This window comes from Heteronotia binoei, chromosome 8, assembly GCF_032191835.1.
Source record: "Heteronotia binoei isolate CCM8104 ecotype False Entrance Well chromosome 8, APGP_CSIRO_Hbin_v1, whole genome shotgun sequence".
In the NCBI taxonomy this organism is placed as follows: domain Eukaryota; kingdom Metazoa; phylum Chordata; class Lepidosauria; order Squamata; family Gekkonidae; genus Heteronotia; species Heteronotia binoei.
In genome coordinates this window covers 114087097-114110444 of record NC_083230.1, presented here as the reverse complement: position 1 = coordinate 114110444, position 23348 = coordinate 114087097, and the positions used below count along the sequence as shown (strand labels likewise).

General features: G+C 47.7%; 1 protein-coding gene across 6 annotated transcripts in view; it reads right to left on the bottom strand.

The window, feature by feature from the left end:
* The window catches only part of ABCC9 (ATP binding cassette subfamily C member 9), a 132941-nt gene that overhangs the window by 79123 nt on the left and 30470 nt on the right, over positions 1–23348 (bottom strand). For all 6 annotated transcript variants that reach the window (XM_060245922.1, XM_060245918.1, XM_060245919.1 and 3 more), the window contains exons 9-13: positions 19711–19866; positions 14528–14662; positions 11518–11680; positions 6950–6990; positions 3574–3716 (exon numbers count right to left, since the gene is read on the bottom strand). In XM_060245922.1, the coding sequence (XP_060101905.1) occupies positions 3574–3716; positions 6950–6990; positions 11518–11680; positions 14528–14662; positions 19711–19866 (638 nt within the window). The remainder of the gene's footprint in view (positions 1–3573; positions 3717–6949; positions 6991–11517; positions 11681–14527; positions 14663–19710; positions 19867–23348) is intronic.

The following is a 23348-nucleotide window of genomic DNA, read 5'->3' as shown; positions in this document are numbered from 1 at the left end:
GATTTATTTTAAGGTTTTAAAAAAAACTTTAATTGCGTTTGTCCGTGTCCTATATAAAGTTTATATCTCTGCTACCTAATCTTAAATAGGATAAAAGGAAGTACTTCTTCACCCAAAGGGTGATTAACATGTGGAATTCACTGCCACAGGAGGTGGTGGCAGCCTCAAGCATAGCCACCTTCAAGAGGTGTTTAGATAAAAATATGGAGCAGAGGTCCATCAGTGCTATTAGCCACAAAAAAAAATTGCCACTGTGTGACACAGAGTGTTGGACTGGATGGGCCATTGGCCTGATCTAACATGGCTTCTCTTATGTTCTTATGTTAGGTACACACATGGCCTGGCTTGACATGGCCCAGCCCAACAAGGCCTCATTCCTGTCAGATCCGGCCCTCATAACAAATGAGTTTGACACCCCTGCCCTAAATGATAAAAAAAGGAGACAGCCACCTGTCTTTTTTCCTTTGAGGGTTAGTAACAGGACAGGGAGGAAAGGTTGGCTGACAGCCAATGTGGAAGAGTGAATAGAGTGTCAGACTAGGCTGTAAATGAAACGAATTGGAAAAATGGTTCTGATTGCCAAAACCACATGGGGAGAAAGAGTTAAGCTCCTTCTTGGCCCTTCCCACGTGTCTCCAATGCAATTCAAGTTCCCCGGCAGCTTTTATTAGCAATTCAAATAGGAGAGATCCAGTCACAGATTTCCAAACATCTCCTCGGTTTTGACCCCGAGGTTCAGTCATAAAAAGCCATAAAAAAAATGGTTTCTCCCTCAACACAAGGGCTACTCCTTAAAATGGACTGAAAGTGTTTGGCAGAAACATGTAAGCACTTAAATACTCTGGGAACAGGCACTTAATTCTCTGGGCTAACTTGATGGATGATAACGGGGTGGAAGAAAATGGTCTGAAGATGAGTTATCTTCTTGCAAGGGAAGTGGCTCGGGTTGAAAGAGAAAGATGAGAGGGAATACGACTTCGGAAGGGTTGAGATTTGACCTGTCAAAAGGGAGATCTTTCGATGGTCCAGATACACCAAGCAAGATCAATGAACTTCCCTGGCATTAACAGCTGCGCTAAATATAGTCCTGGGAGAGAGAGAAAGAAACGAATGGGAATTTAAACATAGGAGAGTGTACTAATCTTCATTGTTGGAAAGAATTGTGGCCGGATGCCAGATTTGGGACTGAAAAATAGCTTTCCCGCCAATGATTCATTGCATCGCCTTCCCCGCCTCTTCTCACATAGCAGATATTCTGCTCAACACTGAAAAGATACGCAGCAAACCTAAGGGGAGTCTGGAACGTCTGTTTTGCTTGAATTGGTCATGCTGCAATGAGAAAGAAAGAGGAAGCATGGGGTAGTGGGTAGAGCAGGGGTGTCAAACTCCTTTGTTATGAGGGGCGGATCTGACATAAATGAGACTTTGTTGGGCCGGGCCATGTCGGGTTGGGCCAAGCCATGTTGGGCCGGGCCATGTGTGTACCTATTTAAGATTAGGTAGCAGAGATACAAATTTTATAAAGAACACGGACAAACACAAATATATATTTTTAAAAACTTAAAACATGCTTAAAACGTTAACACTCATTGGTCTTAAAGGTGCTTTCTTTGCATTTCTCCCTTGGGATCCAGGGAACTGGGCAAAGGAAGCTCTGCCTCTTCCCTTCCTTCCCCAGGGGACTGGGTGGAGGGGGATAGAAACCTCAGCCAATAGAAGGAAGAGAGGCTTGGCTTAGTAGCTCTGCTGTGCAATTGAGAGAGCCTGGCAAAGCTAGCTATTCCTTCCCCCTTCCTCCCCAAAGGAGGAGCCTCAGCCAATGGAGAAAACAGAGGTTTTGTTCTGTAGCTCTTGTGCAATTGAGCAAGCAAAGCAAGCTGTTCTGCAGAAGGAAGCAAGAGAGAGGGAGAAGGAAGCAGATGACAGCCAGTTGCTCGGGGACCTCATAGGAGCCCTCTGGGGGCCTGATTTGGCCCACGAACTGCATGTTTGATACCCCTGGGTTAGAGTGTTGGAGAAAGATCTGGGAGAGAGCCAGGTTCAAATCCCCAGTCTGTCATGAAAGACTGCGGAGTGACCTTAAGTCAGTCAACATGGCTCCATCATTCTTAGTCCGACAGTAACTCAGAGATCTCCAGCCTTTTTTGAGCCTACAGGTTCATTTGGAATTCTGAGACGGCATGGTGGATGCAGCCACAAAATGGCTGCCACAGCTCAGCTTCAGCAACCCAGTGTAGATCGGGGTGGCCAAACTTGCTTAATGTAAAAGCCACATAGAATAAATGTCAGATGTTCAAGAGCCACAAGACGGGAAGGGAGGGAGGGAAGGGAGGAAGGAAGGAAGGAAAATAGATGGGGAAGGGAGGGGAAGAAGATATGGAAAGAAACCAACTAACTTTAAATGCATTCTCCAAGTTGCCAGCTAGCTTGGCTTGGAGAAGTGATTTAAGGAGAGAAATGTCTTCTCCAAGTTGAGCAAGCAGTGCAGTGGGGGCTTCAAGAGCCACACAATATGTGTGAAAGAGACACACGTGGCTCCTGAGCTGCAATTTGGCCATCCCGGTGTAGATGCTTGTACAGCTGCTGCCAAAACAACATTTTAAAAAATCTGCACAATCAAATCTCCAATAATCAATTCATATGCCTTGCTGGGCAAAAGCCCTTCATGGCCCCACCCACTTCCTCAAAACCAGGAGTGGAATTCTAGCAGGAGCTCCTTTACATATTAAGTAGGGTTGCCAATCCCCAGGTGGGGGCAGGGGATCCCCAGTTTGGAGACCCTCCCCCGCTTCACGGTTGTCAGAAAGCGGGGGGAGGGGAGGGAAATGTCTGCTGGGAACTCCATTATTCCCTATGGAGATTTATTCCCATAGAAAATCATGGAGAATTGATCCGTGGGTATCTGGGGCTCTGGGGAGGCTGTTTTTTGGGGGTAGAGGCACCAAATTTACAGTATAGCATCTAGTGCCTCTCCTCAAAATACCCTCCAAGTTTCAAAAAGATTGGACCAGGGGGTCCAATTCTATGAGCCCCAAAAGAAGGTGCCCCTATCCTTCATTATTTCCTATGGAAGGAAAGCATTGAAAAAGCATGCCGTCTCTTTAAATGTGATAGCCAGAACTCCCTTTGGAGTTCAATGATGCTTGTCACAGCCTTGATTTTGGCTCCACCCCTAATGTCTCCTGGCTCCACCCCAAAGTCTTCTGGCTCCACGCTCAAAGTCCCCAGATATTTCTTGATTTGGACTTGGCAACCCTAATATTAGGCCACACACCCCTGATGTAACCAATCCTCCAAGAGCTTACAAAACAGAGCCTTGTAAGCTCTTGGAGGATTGGCTACATCTAGGGGTGTGGCCTAATAGGCAAAGGAGCTCCTGCTAGAAATCCACCCCTGCTCAAAACACTTGGCAGACATCCAGATAAGTGTCAGCAGGCACCACAGTGCCCAAAGGCGCTGTGTTGGGGATGCCTGGTCTAACCAGTAGGCCACACTGGCTTCCCACTGGATTGCTGGTTTGACTTCAGCAAGAACGAGGCGTTTTCATCTGTGGATACCGTTGAAGTCACGTACCTTATGACGGCTTTGACAGCAAATCTAACAACAGTAGACAGCAAGAACAGAGGGGTGACCAGGATGTGGAACAATGACAGAGACGCAAAGGCCTGAGCAGGACTTGGTGGCTCCTTTTCAGTATACGTATGGGTCACGAAGGTCTGTCAGTTCAGAAAAAGGAGAGATGGGAAGAGCCAAAGTGACTTTGGAGGAAACAGAAGACAAACTACAAGAAACCCCATTCTGTTCACCTCGAAGCCAATCAGTTAGGGTTGCCAGATTCCCTCGACCAGTGGAAGGGGGTGGTAGGGTTGCCAGATGCATGGTGGGAGGAAGTGGGGGGGGGGGGAAGCTTGCTTTGCCAGGCTCTCAATTGCACAGCAGGGCTACTGAGCCAACCCTCTCTTCCTTTTATTGGCTGAGGCTCCTCCCTCACCAATCCCCTGGGGAAGGAAGGAAAGAGCCAGAGCTTTCTTTGCCCAGTTCCCAGGATCCCATGGGAGAAATAGAAAGAAAGCATCTAAGACCAATGAGTGCTAACGTTTTAAGCTTGTTTAAAAAACACAGAGAGTGTTTTTACATTCATTTTGATCCAGAGTTTTAGAGTCTTCAAATTGCCTGCCACCGTTCCACTTTTATTATTTTCCTTTTACATTTGTCGACTTACTCTGCTAATTTTGCGTAGCCAAACTTTTATATTGCCTGCTGAAAGCGTTTCAATTGGGGCGGGGGGGGGGGAGTCTCTGATCAGAGGGCAGCTGGAATACCAGTGATTAGTTAAATGTATATGATTGCTTGGAAATCCTGTCAACACTGCAACAATACAAATTTAAATTACAAGATGAGGCAAGCAATGATATGTAAAAATTTCAAATGCTGTCAGTTCTTATGCAAATTACTGCACCTTGTGGCTTTTGGAGGAGTCTTTTAAAATGCATGAAAACTTTTACAATGCAAGATTGAAACGCCTGTAGAGAAATGATCAGATCATAACTAGTTTCAAGAAAAACGTTTCAGCAGCAGCACCAGAACCCATCTCACTGAAACAAATGTAGATGCTTCGGGCAGCAATTATGCAAAACAGTTGTGAGAACATTAGGTAATGTAAAAGGTGAGTTTCCAATGCGGTGATAGAGAGTCACAAACTGTCAGTGTAAAGACACCCAAAGAAAGCACCTTTAAGACCAATGAGTGCTAATCTTTTAAGCGTATTTTTAATTTAAGTTTTTAAAACATATTTAATTGTGTTTGTCTGTGAAATTGATACAGTTTACATCCTCACTACCTGGCATTCCATTTTATGACACTCATGGCCCAGCCCTAGAAGATCTCATTTATGTCAGATTCGGTCCTCATAACAAATGAATTTGACACACCTGCTCTAGAATTCAGGCAAAACTCTATGAGAAAGCCCACAGAAATTTGTCCAAATGCTGGAGCATCCCTGATGACACACTGAGATCACTTCTGGCGGAATGGGAAGTAATGTCAATACACCGTAGGGCTGCTAAGCCCCCGGGCCAGGCAGGGGTTCTCCTGGCCACGACGTTTCCAACCTGCCGGCCCACATTGGGCCGGCAGGGGGAACCTCCCCCAACATCGCCAGCGTGATGATGTCACCCACGACGACGTCATTGCACCAGTGATGTCGTGCACCAGCCGCTCTAGGCGATTCCATAGAGTTTTTACCTCCCAAAATGCTAGAGCGTCCGGGAAAACCATAGAGTTTTACCGAAAACACCTAGAGTGGCCGGCGCGCAATGTTGCTGGTGTGATGACATCACTCATGGGTGACATCATTGCACTGCGCACATGTGAAAACAGTCCCCAGCCAAAGGCCACCAGGGACTTGGCACCCCTAAACTGCCAGCAAAAGCTCAGCTCCGTGGGTGTATCTCCTGCAGGTTATAAGCATACTCCAAAGACCAGGGCTGTCAAACTCAATTGTAATGAGAGCCGAATCTGACATGAATGAGACTTTGTTGGGCCGGGCCATGTTAGGGCCAGGCCATGTGAATACCTATTTAAGATTAGGCAGCAGAGATATAAACTTTATAAAGAACACAGACAAACACAATTAATTTTAAAACAAACTTAAAACATGCCTAAAACATTAGCACTTGTTGATCTTAAAGGTGCTTTCTTTCTATTTCTCCCATGGGATCCAGGGAACTGGGCAAAGGAAGCTCTGGCTCTTTCCTTCCTTCCCCAAGGGGCCAGGAGGGGGAGGAGCTTCAGCCAATAGAAGGAAGAGAGGCTTGGCTGAATAGCTCTGCTGTGTGGTTGAGAGAGCCTGAAAAAATAAGCTCTGCCTTCCTCCCCAAGGGAGGAGCCTCAGCCAATGGAGAAAACAGAGGCTTCGTTCCATAGCTCCTGTGCGATTGAGCAAGCCTTGCAAAGCAAGCTGTTGTGCAGAATGAAGCAAGGAAGGGAGAAGGAAGCAGATGACAGCCAGTCACTCAGGGGCCTGATAGGAGCCCTCCAGGGTCATGATACAACCCCCGAGCTGCATATTTGACCCCTGCCAAAGACTGTTCTGCACATGTAGGATGCAGAAAATCAGAAAGGAAAGTACCACTTCGGATTGCTGCAGGAGATCTATTTGGTTGCTCTCCTGTGTTAACATAAAACGTCTTCCAATTAAAAACAAAACAAGCAAAGAACTGGGCTAGAACCTTTATCCCTAGTGTAACAGTTCTCCATTTGAAGGAAAGGTTTGAGGTTTTCTACACAGGAGAATATTTATGAGTAGGTCTTCCAGCAAACTAAAGTGGTACAGTGGGGACTGGATAAATATCTGGAGCAGAGGTCCATCAGCGGCTATTAGCCACAAGGTATAGATGGAACTGACCGTCTGGGGCAAGTGATGCTCTGTATTCTTGGTGCTTGGGGCGAGGGAACAACACTGGGAGGCCTTCTAGTATCCTGTCCCCACTGGTGGACCTCCTGATGGTGCCTGGTTTTTTTGGCCACTGTGTGACACAGAGTTTTGGACTGGAGAGGCCATTGGTCTGATCCAACATGGAGAGCCAGTTTGGTGTAGTGGTTAAGTGTGTGGACTCTTATCTGGGAGAACCAGGTTTGATTGCCCACTCCTCCACTTGCACCTGCTGGAATGGCCTTGGGTCAGCCATAGCTCTGGCAGAGGTTGTCCTTGAAAGGGCAGCTGCTGTGAGAATCCTCTCAGCCCCACCCACCTCACAGGGTGACTGTTGTGGAGGGAGAAGATATAGAGATTGTAAGCCACTTTCAGTGTCTCAAATTCAGAGAGAAGGGTGGGGTATAAATCTGCAATTCTTCTTCTTCTTCTCTTATGTTCTTAATCTATTTCCCCATTTTATTCCTCTGCATGCACACACTTTTTAATGGAAAACTGTAAGAAAGAAATGCTTACCACAAGAACAGCTGCAATGGGAATAGCCGCATTCATAAAAACTGTGAAAACAAAGTGCAACCATTAATGTGCTTTATACGCTAAAATTGGGCAGAGCCCATTGAGGAAAAAGTTAGGAATGACCTATGAACTCTCCTGTGAATACTATTTCTTGCCTGTAATCAAAAATATTGGATGACTCCCCTATGAGCTGTCAAGTTGTGTACCATAGTTAAAATGTTGCTTTGTGTGTATGCAAAAGGATGTTTTTTAAAAAAAAAAAATACTGGGGTTATATGTCACAGGTCAATTGAAATCCTAGGACGGTAATTTACTTCAAAACTCTAATTTATGAGATCCACAGATGTTATCTCTGTAATTATTCGAGTAAACGAACAGATGTTCAGCTTAGGGGTTATTTCTTAGGGGTTATTTCTTGCCAGGCTTGTTTGAGAGTATGAGAAAGTTAGAAGAGGTCAGAAGACCATTTTTAGTGGACCAAGAGGGCAGAGAGACACAAATTCGTAAACTTCACTGAGCTTACTCCTAGTTTGGAGGGAAGTGACTGAAAAGAGATCTGTGATCTCGTTTTCAATAGGGAATGTGATCCCTCTCGGCTAAGGTTGCCAATCCCCAGGTGGGAGATAGAGATACCCCAGTTTGGAGGCCCTCTCCCTGCTTCAGAGTCATCAGACACTGGGGGGGGGGGGGGGGCGGAATATCTGCTTGGCACTCCATTATTCCCCATGGAGATCGATTCCCATAGGGCATAATGGAGGATTGATTGTGGGTATCTGAGACTGTTTTTTGAGGCAGAAGTGCCACATTTGCAGCATAGCGTCTGATGCCTCTCCTCAAAACACTCCCCAAGTTTCAAAAAGCTTGGACCAGGGGGTCCAATTCTATGAGCCCCCAAAGAAGGTGCCCCTATCCTCCATTATTTCCTATGGAAGGAATGCATTTAAAAGGAGCACGGTCCCTTTCGACGTGATGGCCAGAACTTTTTAGAGTTCAACTGTGCTTGTCACACCCTTGCTTCTGGCTCCACCCCCAAAGTCCCCAGATATTTCTCGAGTTGGACTTGGCAACCCTACTCTCGGGCCTAACTGGCAAACTCTGGGAATGGTCAAGGAGGTAAGGAAGATTATCCCTTGCAGGATCTCCCTCCCAATCGCCAACTCTAAAACTAGGGTAAGGGGAAAAAACCATATACATGAAGAATAGTATTATAATTAGGGTATGGTCAGGGGTTGAATTCTAGCAGGAGCTCCTTTGCACATTAAGCCACACACCCCGGATGTAGCCAATCTTCCGAGAGCTTACAAAAAAGAGCCTTGTAAGCTCTTTAAGGATTGGCTACATCAGGGGGTGTGGCCTAATATGCAAAGGAGCTCCTGCTAGAATCCCACCCCTGGGTATGGTACATTTTAGGGAGCCAGGGCAGATAAACAATCAGCTGAAACACCTTTAAATTGGTGGGCAGCACTAACAAAATCTGGTCAGTGTTAATTTTTGTCCTAGTGGCATGGAGGGGCATATGGCTGCCAACACCGTCTCAACTTGCACTCTATCCCCCTCCCCCACTTGAGGATCCTCGGCCATGTTCAATTTTAAAAAAAACATGTGACGTGGCATCGCTATGTCTCTTTTCCCCATTCTGGTTTGTCAACTGCTTCTTGCAGGAAGCGGAAATCTAACAATGTTCCATGCCAGTGTTTCCTCTAAACTGTGAGCAGAAATTCTGCTATGTGAGCTATTGGCATTAAAGTGGTGGGCTACTGCATAAATTGGTGTGCTCTGGGCAGGCTGAGCTAAGACAAAAATGTGTGAGCCGTCTCACATGAACTTACTCCCATCATACTTTTTAGACTACTCTCTCCTATGTAGCCACAGTGGCATGATGAAAATTTCCATCTATCTGCTTTATCTGTTTTGGCTTTTTGCCCATTTTTTGTGGGGGGAAATATTAGAAAATGTGTCAAATCTTGGAGTTCAGCAAAATTCCCACAGGGGGTTTGAACAATGGAACCCAGAAGCAAGGTTTTTTGCAGGGCGGGGGGGGGGGGGGGTAAGAAAGAAAGAACGTGATGAAATTTAGAAGTTCCAGAGCTCTGCTCCTGTGAGCTCCTGTCCAAAATGAGACCTGGGATATTCCAATCAAGCCAGACAGAAATTTACTTTATCCCTAAACAGGGGTGAAATTCTAATAGGAGCTCCTTTGCATATTAGGCCACACACTCCTGATGTAGCCAATCCTCCAAGAGCTTACAAGGCTCTTTTTTGTATGCTCTTGTAAGCTCTTGGAGGATTGGCTACATCAGGGGTGTGTGGCCTAACAAGCAAAGGAGCTCCTGCTAGAATTCCACCCCTGTCCCTAAATCTAGACTAGAAATCCACAACATGGCACCGTCAACATCTTTCCTGGCTCCCACCACGTGCTTTCAGAAAGTGGGTGAGGTAGGCTTCCCAACCCCCCCCCCCGCCCTGGCGGGGGACTCCTGGGTTCGCAGCCTCATCTCCTGCTCTTTAAAAATCGGGAAGCGGGGGGGTGGGGGTGGAAGGGGGGGAGAACATACGTGTAGGCTTCATATTGTTGTAGAGCTCCTGAGTCGTTTGTAAAATGTGTGCCCCTTTAAGGCTGGGCAGGAAGCAGGAAACAGGAAGGGCTTTGGAGAACAGCCCCTCCCTTTTTTCCCTTTCGTTTTCACAGCAAGTAGAGTTCTCTGGAAGAAGATCTAGTAAGTATTTGTGTGTGTGAGAGAGGGAGGGGGCAGGGGATTCCCTGGTTTGGAGGCCCTCCCCCCCCCCTTTAGAAAGCGTGGGGGGGAGGGAAATGTCTACTAGGCACTCTATTATTCCCTATGGAGAACGATTCCCATAGGGAATAATAGGGAATTGATCCGTGGGTATTGGGGGCTCTGGGGGGGGCTATTTTTTGAGGTAGAGGCACCAGATTTTCAGTACAGCATCTAGTGCCTCTCCCCAAAATACCCCCCATGTTTCAAAACGATTGGACCAGGGGGTCCAATTCTATGAGCCCCAAAAGATGGTGCCCCTATCCTTAATTATTTCCTATGGAATAAAGGCATTTAAAAAGGTGTGCTGTCCCTTTAAATGTGATGGCCAGAACTCCCTTGGAGTTCAATTATGCTTGTCACATCCTTGTTCCTGGCTCCACCCCCAATGTCTCCTGGCTCCACCCCCAAAGTCTCCTGGCTCCACCCCCAAAGTCCCCAGATTTCTCATTAATTGGACTTGGCAACCCTAGGGTGAGGCCATGTGCTGCTTTCGCCCAGCAAGGCTTCTGATTGGCCACTGGAGAATTTGATCGGCTGTGCAGACTTTCAAAAATGTTGCATTGGCAGCAGCTGCTACCACAGCACACAGATCTTCACCAAGTTGTAACAGCCATTATGTGGCTAGCTCCACCTTCTAAGCCATTTTGTAGCCCACCCAATATGCTGTGTCAGAATTACAAAAGTGCTCTCAGGCTGATAAAAGTTGGGGACCCCGATTTAGATTCTAGATCAGTGATTGCCAGGCCTTTTTTTGTAGCAGGGACTCCTTTGCTTATTAGGCCACACCCCCTGATGTAGCAAATCCTCCAAGAGCTTACAAGGCTCTTAGTACAGGGCCTACTGTAAGCTCCAGGAATATTGGCTACAGCAGGGATGTGTGGTCCAATATGCAAATGAGTTCCTGCTACTAAAAAAAGCCTGATTGGCAATATGATACTCATGGGCACCATCCTATGGTATCTGCCATTTGGTTCCTATCACTTATTTAAACGCACACACACACACACACACACACACACACACACGGGCACCATCCTATGGTATCTGCCATTTGGTACCTGTCACTTATTTAAACACACACACAGCATCTCTGTCTCAAGCAACGGGGCCAACCCCGGCCTTCTTGCACCTCAGTGGAACAGGAACTGCTTCAGAAAAACCCAAGAGGCATCACAGCACACATTCAGAAACAGCTGCCTCTGCCATAAGAGGATGCTCATTTTGCAGCGTCTTGCTTTGTTTTGACTGGCCCTTGCTCCCCTTGACAGCCATTTTGTAATTGCCTTTCCTGACTGCCATTTTGTGGTGGTGCCCACTTCCCGTTCTCAGAATTTTGTAATGTCCGACAGGTTCAACAAGATTGGAGACTTCTGCTCTAGGTCCATTGGTGATAGAACCAAGACCTAACAACACCAACTTGCTTTTACACAATGGGCAGTTCCAGGACTTTTTTTTTTTTTTTTGAGCAGGAATGCACAGGAACGTGGTTCCGGCTGGCTCGATGTCAGGGGGTGTGGTCTAATATACAAATGAGTTCCTGCTGGGTTTTTCCTACAAAAAAGCCCTGTGTGAAACAGTGGTGATGTTTCTACTAAAAAAGCCCTGGGGAGTTCGATACAGGAGTAAACACTCCATGAAACACCAAGGACTCAGAAGGCTTTATGAGGTACAGAAATGCGTATACTTCATCTTTGAAGTCAACTACTCAGACTGTGGTTACATTAAATCAGTTCCTTACATCTGATGACAAAGGCTTTCCCCAACGGCCACATGGAAGGCACCATTACTCACTGGAAAGAGATGTGTAAAGGGCAAACGTTTTCAGACTGGTGAGTTCCTTCATCCTGGTGTCTTCCACACTTCTACAGAATATATGTTCCCACGCGTATAATTTTAACAGTTTGATGCCTTTCAGGATTTCGTTGGTTTTCTTCAGCCTCTCTGTAGAATAATCCTTTCCATGAAGCGCACACAGAATGAAAGAAAGAAGAAGAAGAAGATATTGGATTTATATCCAGCCGTCCACTTCAAAGAGTCTCAGAGTGGCTCACAATCTCCTTTACCTTCCCCCCCCCCCCACAGACACCCTGTGAGGTAGATGAAGATATTGGATTTATATCCCGCCCTCCACTTCAAAGAGTCTCAGAGCGGCTCACAGTCTCCTTTACCTTCCTCCCCCACAACAGACACCCTGTGAGGTAGATGGAGATACTGGATTTATATCCCGCCCTCCACTCCGAAGAGTCTCAGAGCGGCTCACAGTCTCCTTTACCTTCCTCCCCCACAACAGACACCCTGGGAGGTAGATGAAGATACTGGATTTATATCCCGCCCTCCACACCAAAGAGTCTCAGAGCAGCTCACAATCTCCTTTACCTTCCTCCCCCACAACAGACACCCTGGGAGGTAGATGAAGATATTGGATTTATATCCCACCCTCCACTCTGAAGAGTCTCAGAGCGGCTCACAATCTCCTTTACCTTTCCCTCCCCCACAACAGACACCCTGTGAGGTAGATGAAGATATTGGATTTCTATCCCGCCCTCCACTCCGAAGAGTCTCAGAGCGGCTCACAATCTCCTTTATCTTCCTCCCACACAACAGACACCCTGTGAGGTGGGTGGGGCTGAGAGGGCTCGCACAGCAGCTGCCCTTTCAAGGACAACCTCTGCCAGAGCTATGGCTGACCCAAGGCCATGCTAGCAGGTGCAAGTGGAGGAGTGGGGAATCAAACCCGGTTCTCCCAGATAAGAGTCCGTGCACTTAACCACTACACCAAACTGGGGGGGCCACAATGCAGAAGAAAAATAAAAAAGGCGATGACATTGAAAAAGCGATGATCTATTTTAAGCTTGTTTTTTTTTAACCCACATCTCATTGGAAAAGTCATCAAGTGGAGGTTATTTAAAAAAAAATCCCTTTGTTGACCACCAGATAACAAACTATATTATTAAAGTGTAGAACATGAAAATAAGACAAATAAGCTTGTCTCTTAGGGTTGCCAAGTCCAATTCAAGAAATATCTGGGGACTTTGGGGGTGGAGCCAGGAGACATTAGGGGTGGAGCCAAGATCAAGGCTGTGACAAGCATCATTGAACTCCAAAGGGAGTTCTGGCCGTCACATTTAAAGGGACGGCACACCTTTTCAATTCCTTCCTTCCATAGGAAATAATGAAGGATAGGGGCACCTTCTTTTGGGGCTCATAGAATTGGACCCCCAGGTCCAATCTTTTTGAAACTTTGGGGGTATTTTGGGAAGAGGCACTAGATGCTATACTGAAAATTTGGTGCCTCTATCCCAAAAAACAACCCCCCCGAGCCCCGGATACCCGTGGATCAATTCTCCATTATTTTCTATGGGAATAAATCTCCATAGGGAATAACAGAGTTCCCAGCAGACATTTCTCTCCCCTCCCCCCGCTTTCTGACGACCCTGAAGTGGGGGGAGGGCCTCCAAACCGGGGGATCCCCTGCCCCCACCTGGGGATTGGCAACCCTATTGTCTCTTCAACTGCATCTTTTAAAAGGGGACATCTAATGTAGAGAGAAATGTCCCAATGGGTCATTACCCTGGAGGTAGGGTTGCCAACCCCCAGGTGGGGGCAGGGGATCTTCCAGTTTGGAGGGCCTCCTCCCGCTTCAGGGTCATCAGAAAGTGGAAAGGGGGAGGGATATGTCTGCTGGGCACTCATTCCCTATGGAGACTGATTCCCATAGGCTATAATGGAGAATTGATCCGTGGGTATCTGGGGCTCTGGAGAAGCTGTGTTTTTTTTTTTTTAGACAGAGGCACAAAATTTTTAGCATAGCATCCAGAGCCTCTCCCCAAAATACTTTCCAAGGTTCAAAAAGATTGGACCATGGGGTCCAATTCTATGAGCCCCAAAAGAAGGTGCCCCTATCCTTCATTATTTCCAATAGAGGGAAGGCATTTAAAAGGTGTGCAGTCCCTTTAAATGTAATGGCCAGAGCTCCCTTTGGAGATCAACTGTGCTTGTCACAACCTTGCTCCTGGCTGCACACCCAAAGTCTCCTGGCTCCACCCCAAAGTCCCCAGATATTTCTTGAATTGGACTTGGCAACCCTAAATAAACACAAAAAAGAATCTTCAGCCAATTTCACTGCGACAAGAACCATTTTGTCGCAGAGGAAAAATCTTAGTCACTGAGACTTAAAGGTGTAGTCAGCCCCTCACTTATACATTTTGTGGGGCAAAAGATCCCAGTACTGAAATATAGTTTAGGGAAGGAAGATACCTTCACCCCAAATAATCCAAGTGCTGAGGAAAGCTCCCTTTACACTCCTATCCTTTTTAAGGCACCTCTATTTGATCTTGTCTTCCTTTCCCATCTTTGTCTTTCTTTTCTGTTGTGTATGTGGACTAATGTTGTGTATTACTAGGGTTCCTTCCTACCTGGCTCATTGGAACCTTTAGGCATGAGCTTGGGGACTCAGGAACAACGGGCAGTAGGATCCAAATCCCTGCAGCTCTGCTCCAATCACGGGCCCCCTGCTGGTTTGAATGATCCAATGGCATCCTAGCGTGGGAACCTTGAACTGTATACAGTTGGCCCCGTTGGCCCAGCTGATCAGTCTCCTAGTTTAGCCATATCTCTTCCCCCCTCCTCTTTTCTTTATTCACCCTTCCTCCTCGCCTGCCTGTCTTTCTCTTCTTTTCGCTCTCAATTTCTCTTCTCTTTTTAGGTTATAAAAAGTTCACTGGCAGGAAACGGGCAATGTGGCAGGAAATTGCTTGTATGGAGTGTGTGGAGAAGCTTACAGTAAAACTTGACAACTTACAAGTGTGCTCTTCTGAGCTTCAGCCAACTTTGTTGCTATGAAATACTGTATCGGAGCCAGCAGGACAATCACAGCGGCACCAACCAAGGCACTCTTCCCTAGTAAATGGTAGAGCAGGATCACACCCATTATGATCTAAAAACAAGGAAAAGGAACAAAGAGATGTAGGAAATGTCATTAGTGTACTCTGGATCCGTGTATCCTTTAGACCGGAGAGGGGGGCAAGGGCATGGAAGGCATTGCATGGATAGAGTGATGTCATTTCCTGGCCTGGAAGTGATATCACACTGCTCTGATTCAGAAGAAAAGTTATGGTTTTACCATACAGTTAAGAACATGAGAGAACCCATGTTGGATCACGCCAATGGCCCGTCCAGTCCAACATTCTGCGTCACGCAGTGGCCAAAAAACCCCCCAGGTGCTATCAGGAGGTCCACCAGTGGGGCCAGCACACTAGAAGCTCTCCCACTCTGTTCCCCACCCCAAGCACCAAGAAGACAGAGCATCACTGCCCCAGACAGAGTTCAAACAATACACTGTGCCTAATAGCCACTGATGGACCTCTGCTTCATATGTGTATCCAATCTCCTCTTGAAGCTGGCTATGCTTGTAGCCACCACCACCTCCTGTGGCAGTGAATTCCACATGTTAATCACCCTTTGGGTGAAGAAGGACTTCCTTTTATCAGTTCTAACCCGATGCCACTGAATCCTAGAGCAACGTGATGTCACTTTCAAGCTCAACCTGGAAATGACATCATGCGGTTAATGCAACAGTGTTTTCCCCAGGGGTAGAATTCTAGCAGGAGCTCCTTTGCATATTAGGCCACACACCTTTGATGTAGGCAATCCTCCAAGAGCTTACAAGGTTCTTTTTTGTAAGCTCCAGGAGGATTGGCTACATCAAGGGGGTGTGACCTAATATGCAAAGGAGCTCTTGCTAGCATTCCATCCCTGGTTTTCCCCTTCATTTCTCCCCCTGCTGGTTTACTGAGAAGTACTGGGGTTTGGGGAGAGGCTAAGAGGCCTCTTGCTATCTGAAGAGAAATGCCACAATGGGATGGAAACAACCCAGTTTTTAAAGAAAGGATTTGTTATTGTTGTTCAGCCACGCAGTCAAATCTGACTCTTCACGACCCCATGGACCACATCATGCCAGGCCCTTCTATCTTCCGCCATCCTCCTAAGTTCATCCAAATTCATGTTAGTTGCATCGATGATGCAAACCTATTCCTGCCTGCTCCAAACAAACAAGTCCCCATCCTCCGTAAACACAGAGGACACCAATAAAGCCTCACATCCAAATGCCAGGCCTCCTTGAATGACACGGTAAGGCCATCTTGGGATAGGGGTAGGGTTGCCAAGTTCAATTCAAGAAATATCTGGGGACTTTGGGGGTGGAGCCAGGAGACATTGGGGGCGGAGCAAGGAGCAAGGGTGTGACAAGCATAATTGAACTCCAAGGGAGTTCTGGCCATCACATTTAAAGGGACAGCACACCTTTTAAAATGCCTTCCTTCCATAGGAAATAATGAAGGATAGGGGCACCTTTTTGGGGGGCTCATAGAATTAGACCCCTGGTCCAATCGTTTTGAAACTTGGGGGGGTATTTTGGGGAGAGGCACTAGATGCCGTACTGAAAGTCTGGTGCCTCTACCTCAAAAAACAGCCCCCCCAGAGCCCCTGATACCTTCAGATCAATTCCCCATTATACCCTATGAGAATCGATCTCCACTTAGGGAATAATGAAGCGCCCAGCAGACATCCCCCCCCCCCGTTTCTGGTGACTCTGAAGTGAGGGATTGGCCTCTCTACTCATGAATTGCTGCCAACTTCTTCAAAGTAACACAGACACACCATCCCAAGAGGAAGCCTTTCCATCGGGGACTGAAGCCTCCGGAGGTGGAAAGGCACATGGTGGCTGGGGGCGCGGGGCTTCCCCCTGCTGACTGGGAGCAGGAAGGAGTCTGGGAAAGTGGAAGAACCCCTGCTGGGACCTGGGGATTGGCAAGCCTAGACAGTGGTAATCCTGTGACATTTGCATTGTGTCATCATTCTGAACTTCTATGATCCTCATCAGGGCTGGAATTCTATCAGGAGCTACCTTGCATATTAGGCCACACCCCCTTGATGTAGCCAATCTTCCAAGAGCTTACAAAAAAGCCTGGCAGATGGTCACTGCAATGGCCTCTCCTGCATAACTGCATCCGTAGCAACACCTTCTCGCTGGTCCCCCCCGTTTTCACAGAGTTTGCTACGTCATGGTGCGACCGAATGTCCGGCGGTATTACGGTTTACAACTGCTAGTAAACATAACCAAATGTGGTTCTAAATCGTCTCCAGCTGTCTCCTTTAGCACAGGACTATCTACTCAAGTGGTTCTTCAGCTTTGCTCCTCATCAAGTATGCAATATTATTATTGAATGCCCCTCCAGCCACAAGCAGAAAAACAGGGTTGTAAAACCAGCAGTACACACAACGTAGTTTTAATTATATATGCGAAGAAGAAGAAGACCACAGATTTATACCCCACCCTTCTCTCTGAATCAGAATCTCAGAGAGGCTTACAATCTCTTTTATCTCCTTCCCCCACAACAGACACCCTGCGAGGTGGGTGAGGATGAGAGCTCTCACGGAAGCTGCCCTTTCAAGGACAACTCCTACAAGAGCTATGGCTAACCCAAAGCCATTCCAGCAGGTGCAAGAGGAGGAGTGGTGAATTGTGATGTATGCATAATTCAATATACCAGGGGTGGCCAACAGTAGCTCTCCAGGTGTTTTTTGCCTACAACTCCCATCAGCCCCAGCCATTTGACATGCTGACTGGGGCTGATGGGAGTTGTAGGCAAAAAACATCTGGAGAGCTACCATTGGCCACCCCTGCAGTATACATATATCAGCTTTAGAGCCAGTAAGATACTTGTGCTCGGGGAAGGGCTGTGGCTTATTGGTAGAGCTTCTGGTTGGCATACAGAAGGTCCAGGTTCAATGCCCAGCATCTCCAGTTAGGGTAGCTGTTGATATAAAAAGCCTCTACTGGAGGCCCTGGAAAGCTATTGCCAGCCTGAGTAGACCATACTGACCTTGATGGATCAGTAGAAGGCAATTTCATTTGTTCTCGATGGTCATCAGACATCAGTGTTTGTGTATGGGGGTGAAGTATTTGTGAATTTCGTGCATTGGACAGGGGGTTGGACTAGATGACTCTGGAGGTCTCTTCCAAATTTATGATTCTATAATTCCTTAAAGATAGGCTTAGTTCCTATTGCCCATGGGTCACATTTCTATGAACCTGGGGAACAAATCCGGGGCCCATCAGTGATCCCCCAAAATTGGACTGAATAAATGAAACTGCCTTATGCTGAGTCAAACCATTATTTTTCTTCCCTTTTAACTTAATCTGATTGGCTGCCATTTGTCAGTGTTTCAGGTAGGATTGGCCAGATGTAATCAGGGACCGTAGAGTTTTAAACCAAAATGCTAGAGTGACCCTGTGTGACGTGCCCGGTGCGATTACATCACTTCCGGGTGATGCCATCGTGTGCTAAGCGCGCATGAGGGAAGTCCCCCCCACACCAGCAGCCAGGCAGGACCTGGTAACCCTACATGGCAAGGGTGTGCATCTGTTTGCCACGCGTTGTTTATGTGGAAAGCCCTGCAATGAGGGCGTGTCAGTCTATGATCTGGGTGACCCGGATTCCCCACTCGGCCATGGAAGCTTACCTGGTACCACGGAAGTGGTTCCTGGGCCAGTCACACACGCTTAGCCTAACCAGGGCCAGATTAACAATTAGGCCAAGTAGGCACTGGCCTATGGGCCCCCACACCATTAGGGGCTCCGGGCTGGCTTTTCTCCCTGTTTCCCTCCTGCTTGCAGCCCTCCCAGCCTGCACGCCCAGCCAGCAACTGAGCTGCCCTACGCCCATCTTGCCTGGTGTGGCTGCTGATGGCATCGTCGCCAAGTTTGCTTCTCTTTGCCTTTCCCCCAGAGGGTTGGGAGCCTTTTGGGAAAGTGCCTGCAGGCTGCAGCGGGGGCCACAGGTGGTGGGGTGGGCACTCTTTAATCCGGCTCAGAGCCTAACCTGCCTGTCAGGATCTTAGGCCTAGTGCGGAGAAGCCTACCTATGAGTTGGGTGGCAGAGTGACGGCAGCCAGTAATGGCCCTCCCTGGTCGACTGCTGTGTGACACCACCTCACAGGGTTTTTGCAAGGGTAGGAGAGGCAAATAATGCAAGTTGTCTTGGGTTAAGAACATAAGAGAAGCCATGTTGAATCAAGCCAGTGGCCCATCCAGTCCAACACTCTGTGTTACATAAGAACATAAGAGATGCCATGTTGGATCAGGTCAATGGTCCATCCAGTCCAACATTCTGTGTCACATAAGAACATAAGAGAAGCCATGTTGGATCAGGCCAATGGCCCATCCAGTCCAACACTCTGTGTCACATATGAACATAAGAGAAGCCATGTTGGATCAGGCCAATGGCCCATCCAGTCCAACACTCTGTGTCACATAAGAACATAAGAGAAGCCATGTTGGATCAGGCCAGTGGCCCTTCCAGTCCAACACTCTGGTCGTTTTCGCACTGACCTTATTCCGGAGCGACGTCCCTCTTCACCACGCAGCATCTGCGCGGATTTCGCACTAATTGCTCCGCAGAACCCAGAAGAGTTGCGGCTTCTGCGTCGCAAATGTAAACTGGTTTTTGGCGGTTTACATTTGCGACGCAGAAGCTGCGGCTCTTCCGGGTTCTGCGGAGCAATTAGTGCGAAATCCGCACAGACGCTGCGCGGTGAAGAGAGACGTCGCTCCAGAATAAGGTCACTGCAAAAACGACCTCTGTGTCACATAAGAACATAAGAGAAGCCATGTTGGATCAGGCCAATGGTCCATCCAGTCCAGCACTCTGTGTCACACAGTGGCCAAAACCCAGGAGCCATCAGGAGGTCTACCAGCAGGGCTAGAATTCCAGAAGCCCTCTCACTCTTGCCCCCAAGCATCATATTGGGTTCATACTGGGGAGAAAGCAGGGATATGTGAATTGAATAAATAATGCTGGGAGAGTAACTGGGAGCCCAGTTTTGAAACGGGCTTTTGTTTCTGGCAGATCCGAAATGTGTGATGACACGGACTGCAAAGAAACCAGCAAATTATTTTTGTGTTTCAAAAATCAACCCCTCTACCTGAACGGGCATAGCCCATAGGTTGGGACACAGGAACAAGAACCACATGAGCTGGTTGGTCTCGATAGCCACCAGGTTATTGATCTGCCCCAGGGTCATCTCTCCCATGGACAGGTTGGACGTCGAGAGCCTGAGCATCTTGTTGTAGATCATTGCCTAGGAAAAGAAGCAGATGCCAAAGGCTGTTCAGGATTGCGGCAACCAAGATGGCAGGTTTAGCACAACCCCGGAGAATCGTTGAAAACAACACGTTCTTTTAAATCCCATAAGCATTATATTATTCCTGGGCCAACACCATTTAATCCTGACCAGGCCTCAGATTCAGCAGGAGCTCACAGAAGTGCAGATCCTGAACCTTTCTGCTAGCTCCTCCTCTTCCTCCCCACCTACCTTGCCCATTGAATAGTAGGTGCAGCTGCATAACCATCCCTGGATAAGGAAAGAGGGCAGCCAGCTGGCTACCAGGAGCTTTGCCACACCCCCAGCACTAACCTCTGGAGAAGCCCGCTCCACTCTTTCTCCACTTCTTACATGATTTTGGGAAGAGGGTGGCTTGCTGGCCTTTTGACTGGAGGGGCAGCCTAGGAGAGCCCCAGGTGAGTGAAGCCTGCTTGGGCTCGCTGGATCTCTAGCCAGCCCAAGCAGTCCTCACTTGCCCAGGGCTCTCCTTTCTTGTGTTGGGTTGCTTTTGGCTGGGGGGGTGGCTGCATATGCTAAAGAGTTATGCTAATGAGCTCGCCACCTATTTTTCTACAAAACGACCCCTGACGTACTAGGGTAGCCAATCCTCAGTTGGGGGCAGGGAATCCCCTGCTTTGCAGGCCCTGCCCCTACTTCAGAGTTATCAGAAAGTGGGATGGCGGGGGCGGGGGGGAATGACTGCAGGGTGCTCCATTATTCCCCATGGAGACTGATTCCCATAGGGTATAATGGAGAATCAATCTGTGGGTATCAGCAGTTCTGGGGGGGACTGTTTTTTGAGGTAGAGGCGCCACATTTTCAGCATAGCATCTGGTGCCTCTCCTCAAAATACCTGCCAGGTTTCAAAAAGATTGGACCAGGGGGTCCAATTCTATGAGCCCCCAAAGAAGGTGCCCCTAGCCTTTTTTTCCCCATATGGAGGGAAGACATTTAAAAGGAGTGCGATCCCTTTAAATGTGATGGCCAGATGTGATGGCTTTGGTGTTCAGTTGTACTTGTCACAACCTTGCTTCTGGGTCCACCCTGAAGTTTCCTGGCTCCACCCCCCCAAAGTCTCCTGACTCCACCCCCAAAGTCTCCTGGCCCCACCCCCAAAGTCCCCAGATAGTTCTTGAGTCAGACCTGGCCACAATATGATGTACATAGTTGAAGCTACCTTATACTGAATCATCAAAGTCCATCAAAGGTCAGTATTGGTCAGTCCCTCAAAGTCAGTATTGTCCACTTAGACTGGCAACAGCCCTCCAGGGACTCAGGCTAAGGTCCTTTATGTCACCTACTGCTTGGTCCTTTTATCTCGTTAATCCAACGGCCAATAAGAAATGTCCTTCATGTGTTTCTGTTCATAGTTGCATAAAACACGCACACGTGCAACGCAGATACCACAGATTCCACTTCAGTCAGACCTACCCCTTCTATACTGCTGTATTCGAGGGCTCAGATCCACCTCCTCTAGTGGCTGGTATCTTTGGGCACCGCCCGTTCATGCGTAAAGCAGTAATCCTCAACGCATTCCTAAATTATCTCCTTCTTTGGAGGTTTTAAAACAGAGGCTAGATGGCCACCTGACAGCAATGCTGATTCTGTGAACTTAGGAAGATCGTGAGGAGGAGGGCAGGAAGGGTTGCATCAGCGCTTAGTTCCCATGGCCTTTTCCTTTACGCCCAGGGAAATGCTGGTCGCCACTTTGGGGACAGGAAGCAATTTTTCTCCAGGCCAGTGTGCCCAGGGATCCTGGAGGGGGTTGGGGTTTTTTTTTGCCATCTTTTGGGCATGGAGCATGGGTCACTGGAGGGTGTGGTGGGGAGGTGTTTGTGAATTTCCTGCATTGTGCAGGGAGTTGAACTAGATGACCCTGGAAGTCCCTTCCAATTCTATGATTCCTAAGCAAGAGGTACAACAAATGTACTCATCTATAAATGGTGCTGTATAGTTTAGAGAAAAGCCCTTAAATTTGCTGTCCGCCAAAAGAAGCCAGGTTATGTGTAACAAGATCTAGGGCTTTTTCGGTGGCAGCACCAGAACTTTGGAACACCCTTCCAGAAGCCATAAGGGCCCTGCGGGATTTGTCTGCATTCCGCAGGGCCTGTAAGACCGAATTGTTTAAGCAGGCTTTTGCTGTTTAATTGAAAAAGGGCTGCCGCCGGACATCTCATAGAATGCTGGTGATCACAGTCAAGAATTCAATACCACTTATATTGTACTGAAGCAGCGCCATAGAATGGTTTTAAAATTGAATTAAGACCCTGGATTACAGGTTAGAACAGGGGTGGCCAAACTTGCTTAATGTAAGAGCCACGAAAAATAAATGTCAGATGTTTGAGAGCCGCAAGATGTGAATATCAGATGTTTGAGAGCCATAAGACAGGAAGGAAGGAAGGAAGGAAGGAAGGAAGGAAGGAAGGAAGGAAGGAAGGAAGGAAGGAAGGAAGGAAGGAAGGAAGGAAGGAAGGAAGGAAGGAAGGAAGGAAGGAAGGAAGATTTATATCCCACCTTTCTCTCTGAATCAGAGACTCAGAGCAGCTTGCAATCTCCTATATCTTCTCCCCCCCAACAACAGACACCCTATGAGGTGGGTGAGGCTGAGAGAGCTCTCGCAGCAGCTGCCCTTTCAAGAACAACTCCTGCGGTAGCTATGGCTGACCCAAGGCAATTCCAGCAGCTCTAAGTAGAGGAGTGAGGAATCAAACACGGTTCTCCCAGATAAGAGTCCGCGCACTTAACCACTACACCGAACTGGCTCAGGAAGGAAGGAAAGATGGAGGGAAAATAGATGGGGGAAGGTGAAGGTAGAAAGAAAACAACTTTAACTTTAAAAGCATTCGCCAAGCAGCAGGCTGGCTTGGCTTGGAGAAGTGATTTAGAGAAAGAAATGCCTTCTTCAAGCCAGCTGACAGGGTGGTGAGGACTTTGAGAGCCACATCGTATGTGTGAAAGACCCACATGTGGCTCCCAAGTCACAGTTTGGCGCCACCCCTGGTTTAGAACATGCCAGGGCTGCTAGGCCATGCCTGGTAACCTATGAGAGGTCTGTGGGCAAGGACAGGGGGAGAGGGCAAAGGTACGTTCTTTGGTATGTCACTTCCAGTGAAAACTTGGAAGTGACATAGCAAACCTGGAAGTCATGTCAGGTAGCTCTAACGATCACCAGAACTATAGAGAGTCTTGGCGTTTCTTAGAGCTACCCTGCGTCTCTCTCAGGATCTCGCAATATGTGACGTAGCGGCATGCACGATGTTAGGTTTATGATAAATGTTTTTTATATTTTTTGGTATACTTTCGCAGCAATTTCACTTTTGTCGAGCCGTAAGGGCGCTGTCGTTTATTGCTCTGAACCCGCCCCCCCCTCTGCATTACGAACCGTTACATTATGGCAGCAGCATGGGATAAAAAGCATAACAAGCGCTTTTTACTATTCCTGAAAGGTACAACAGAAT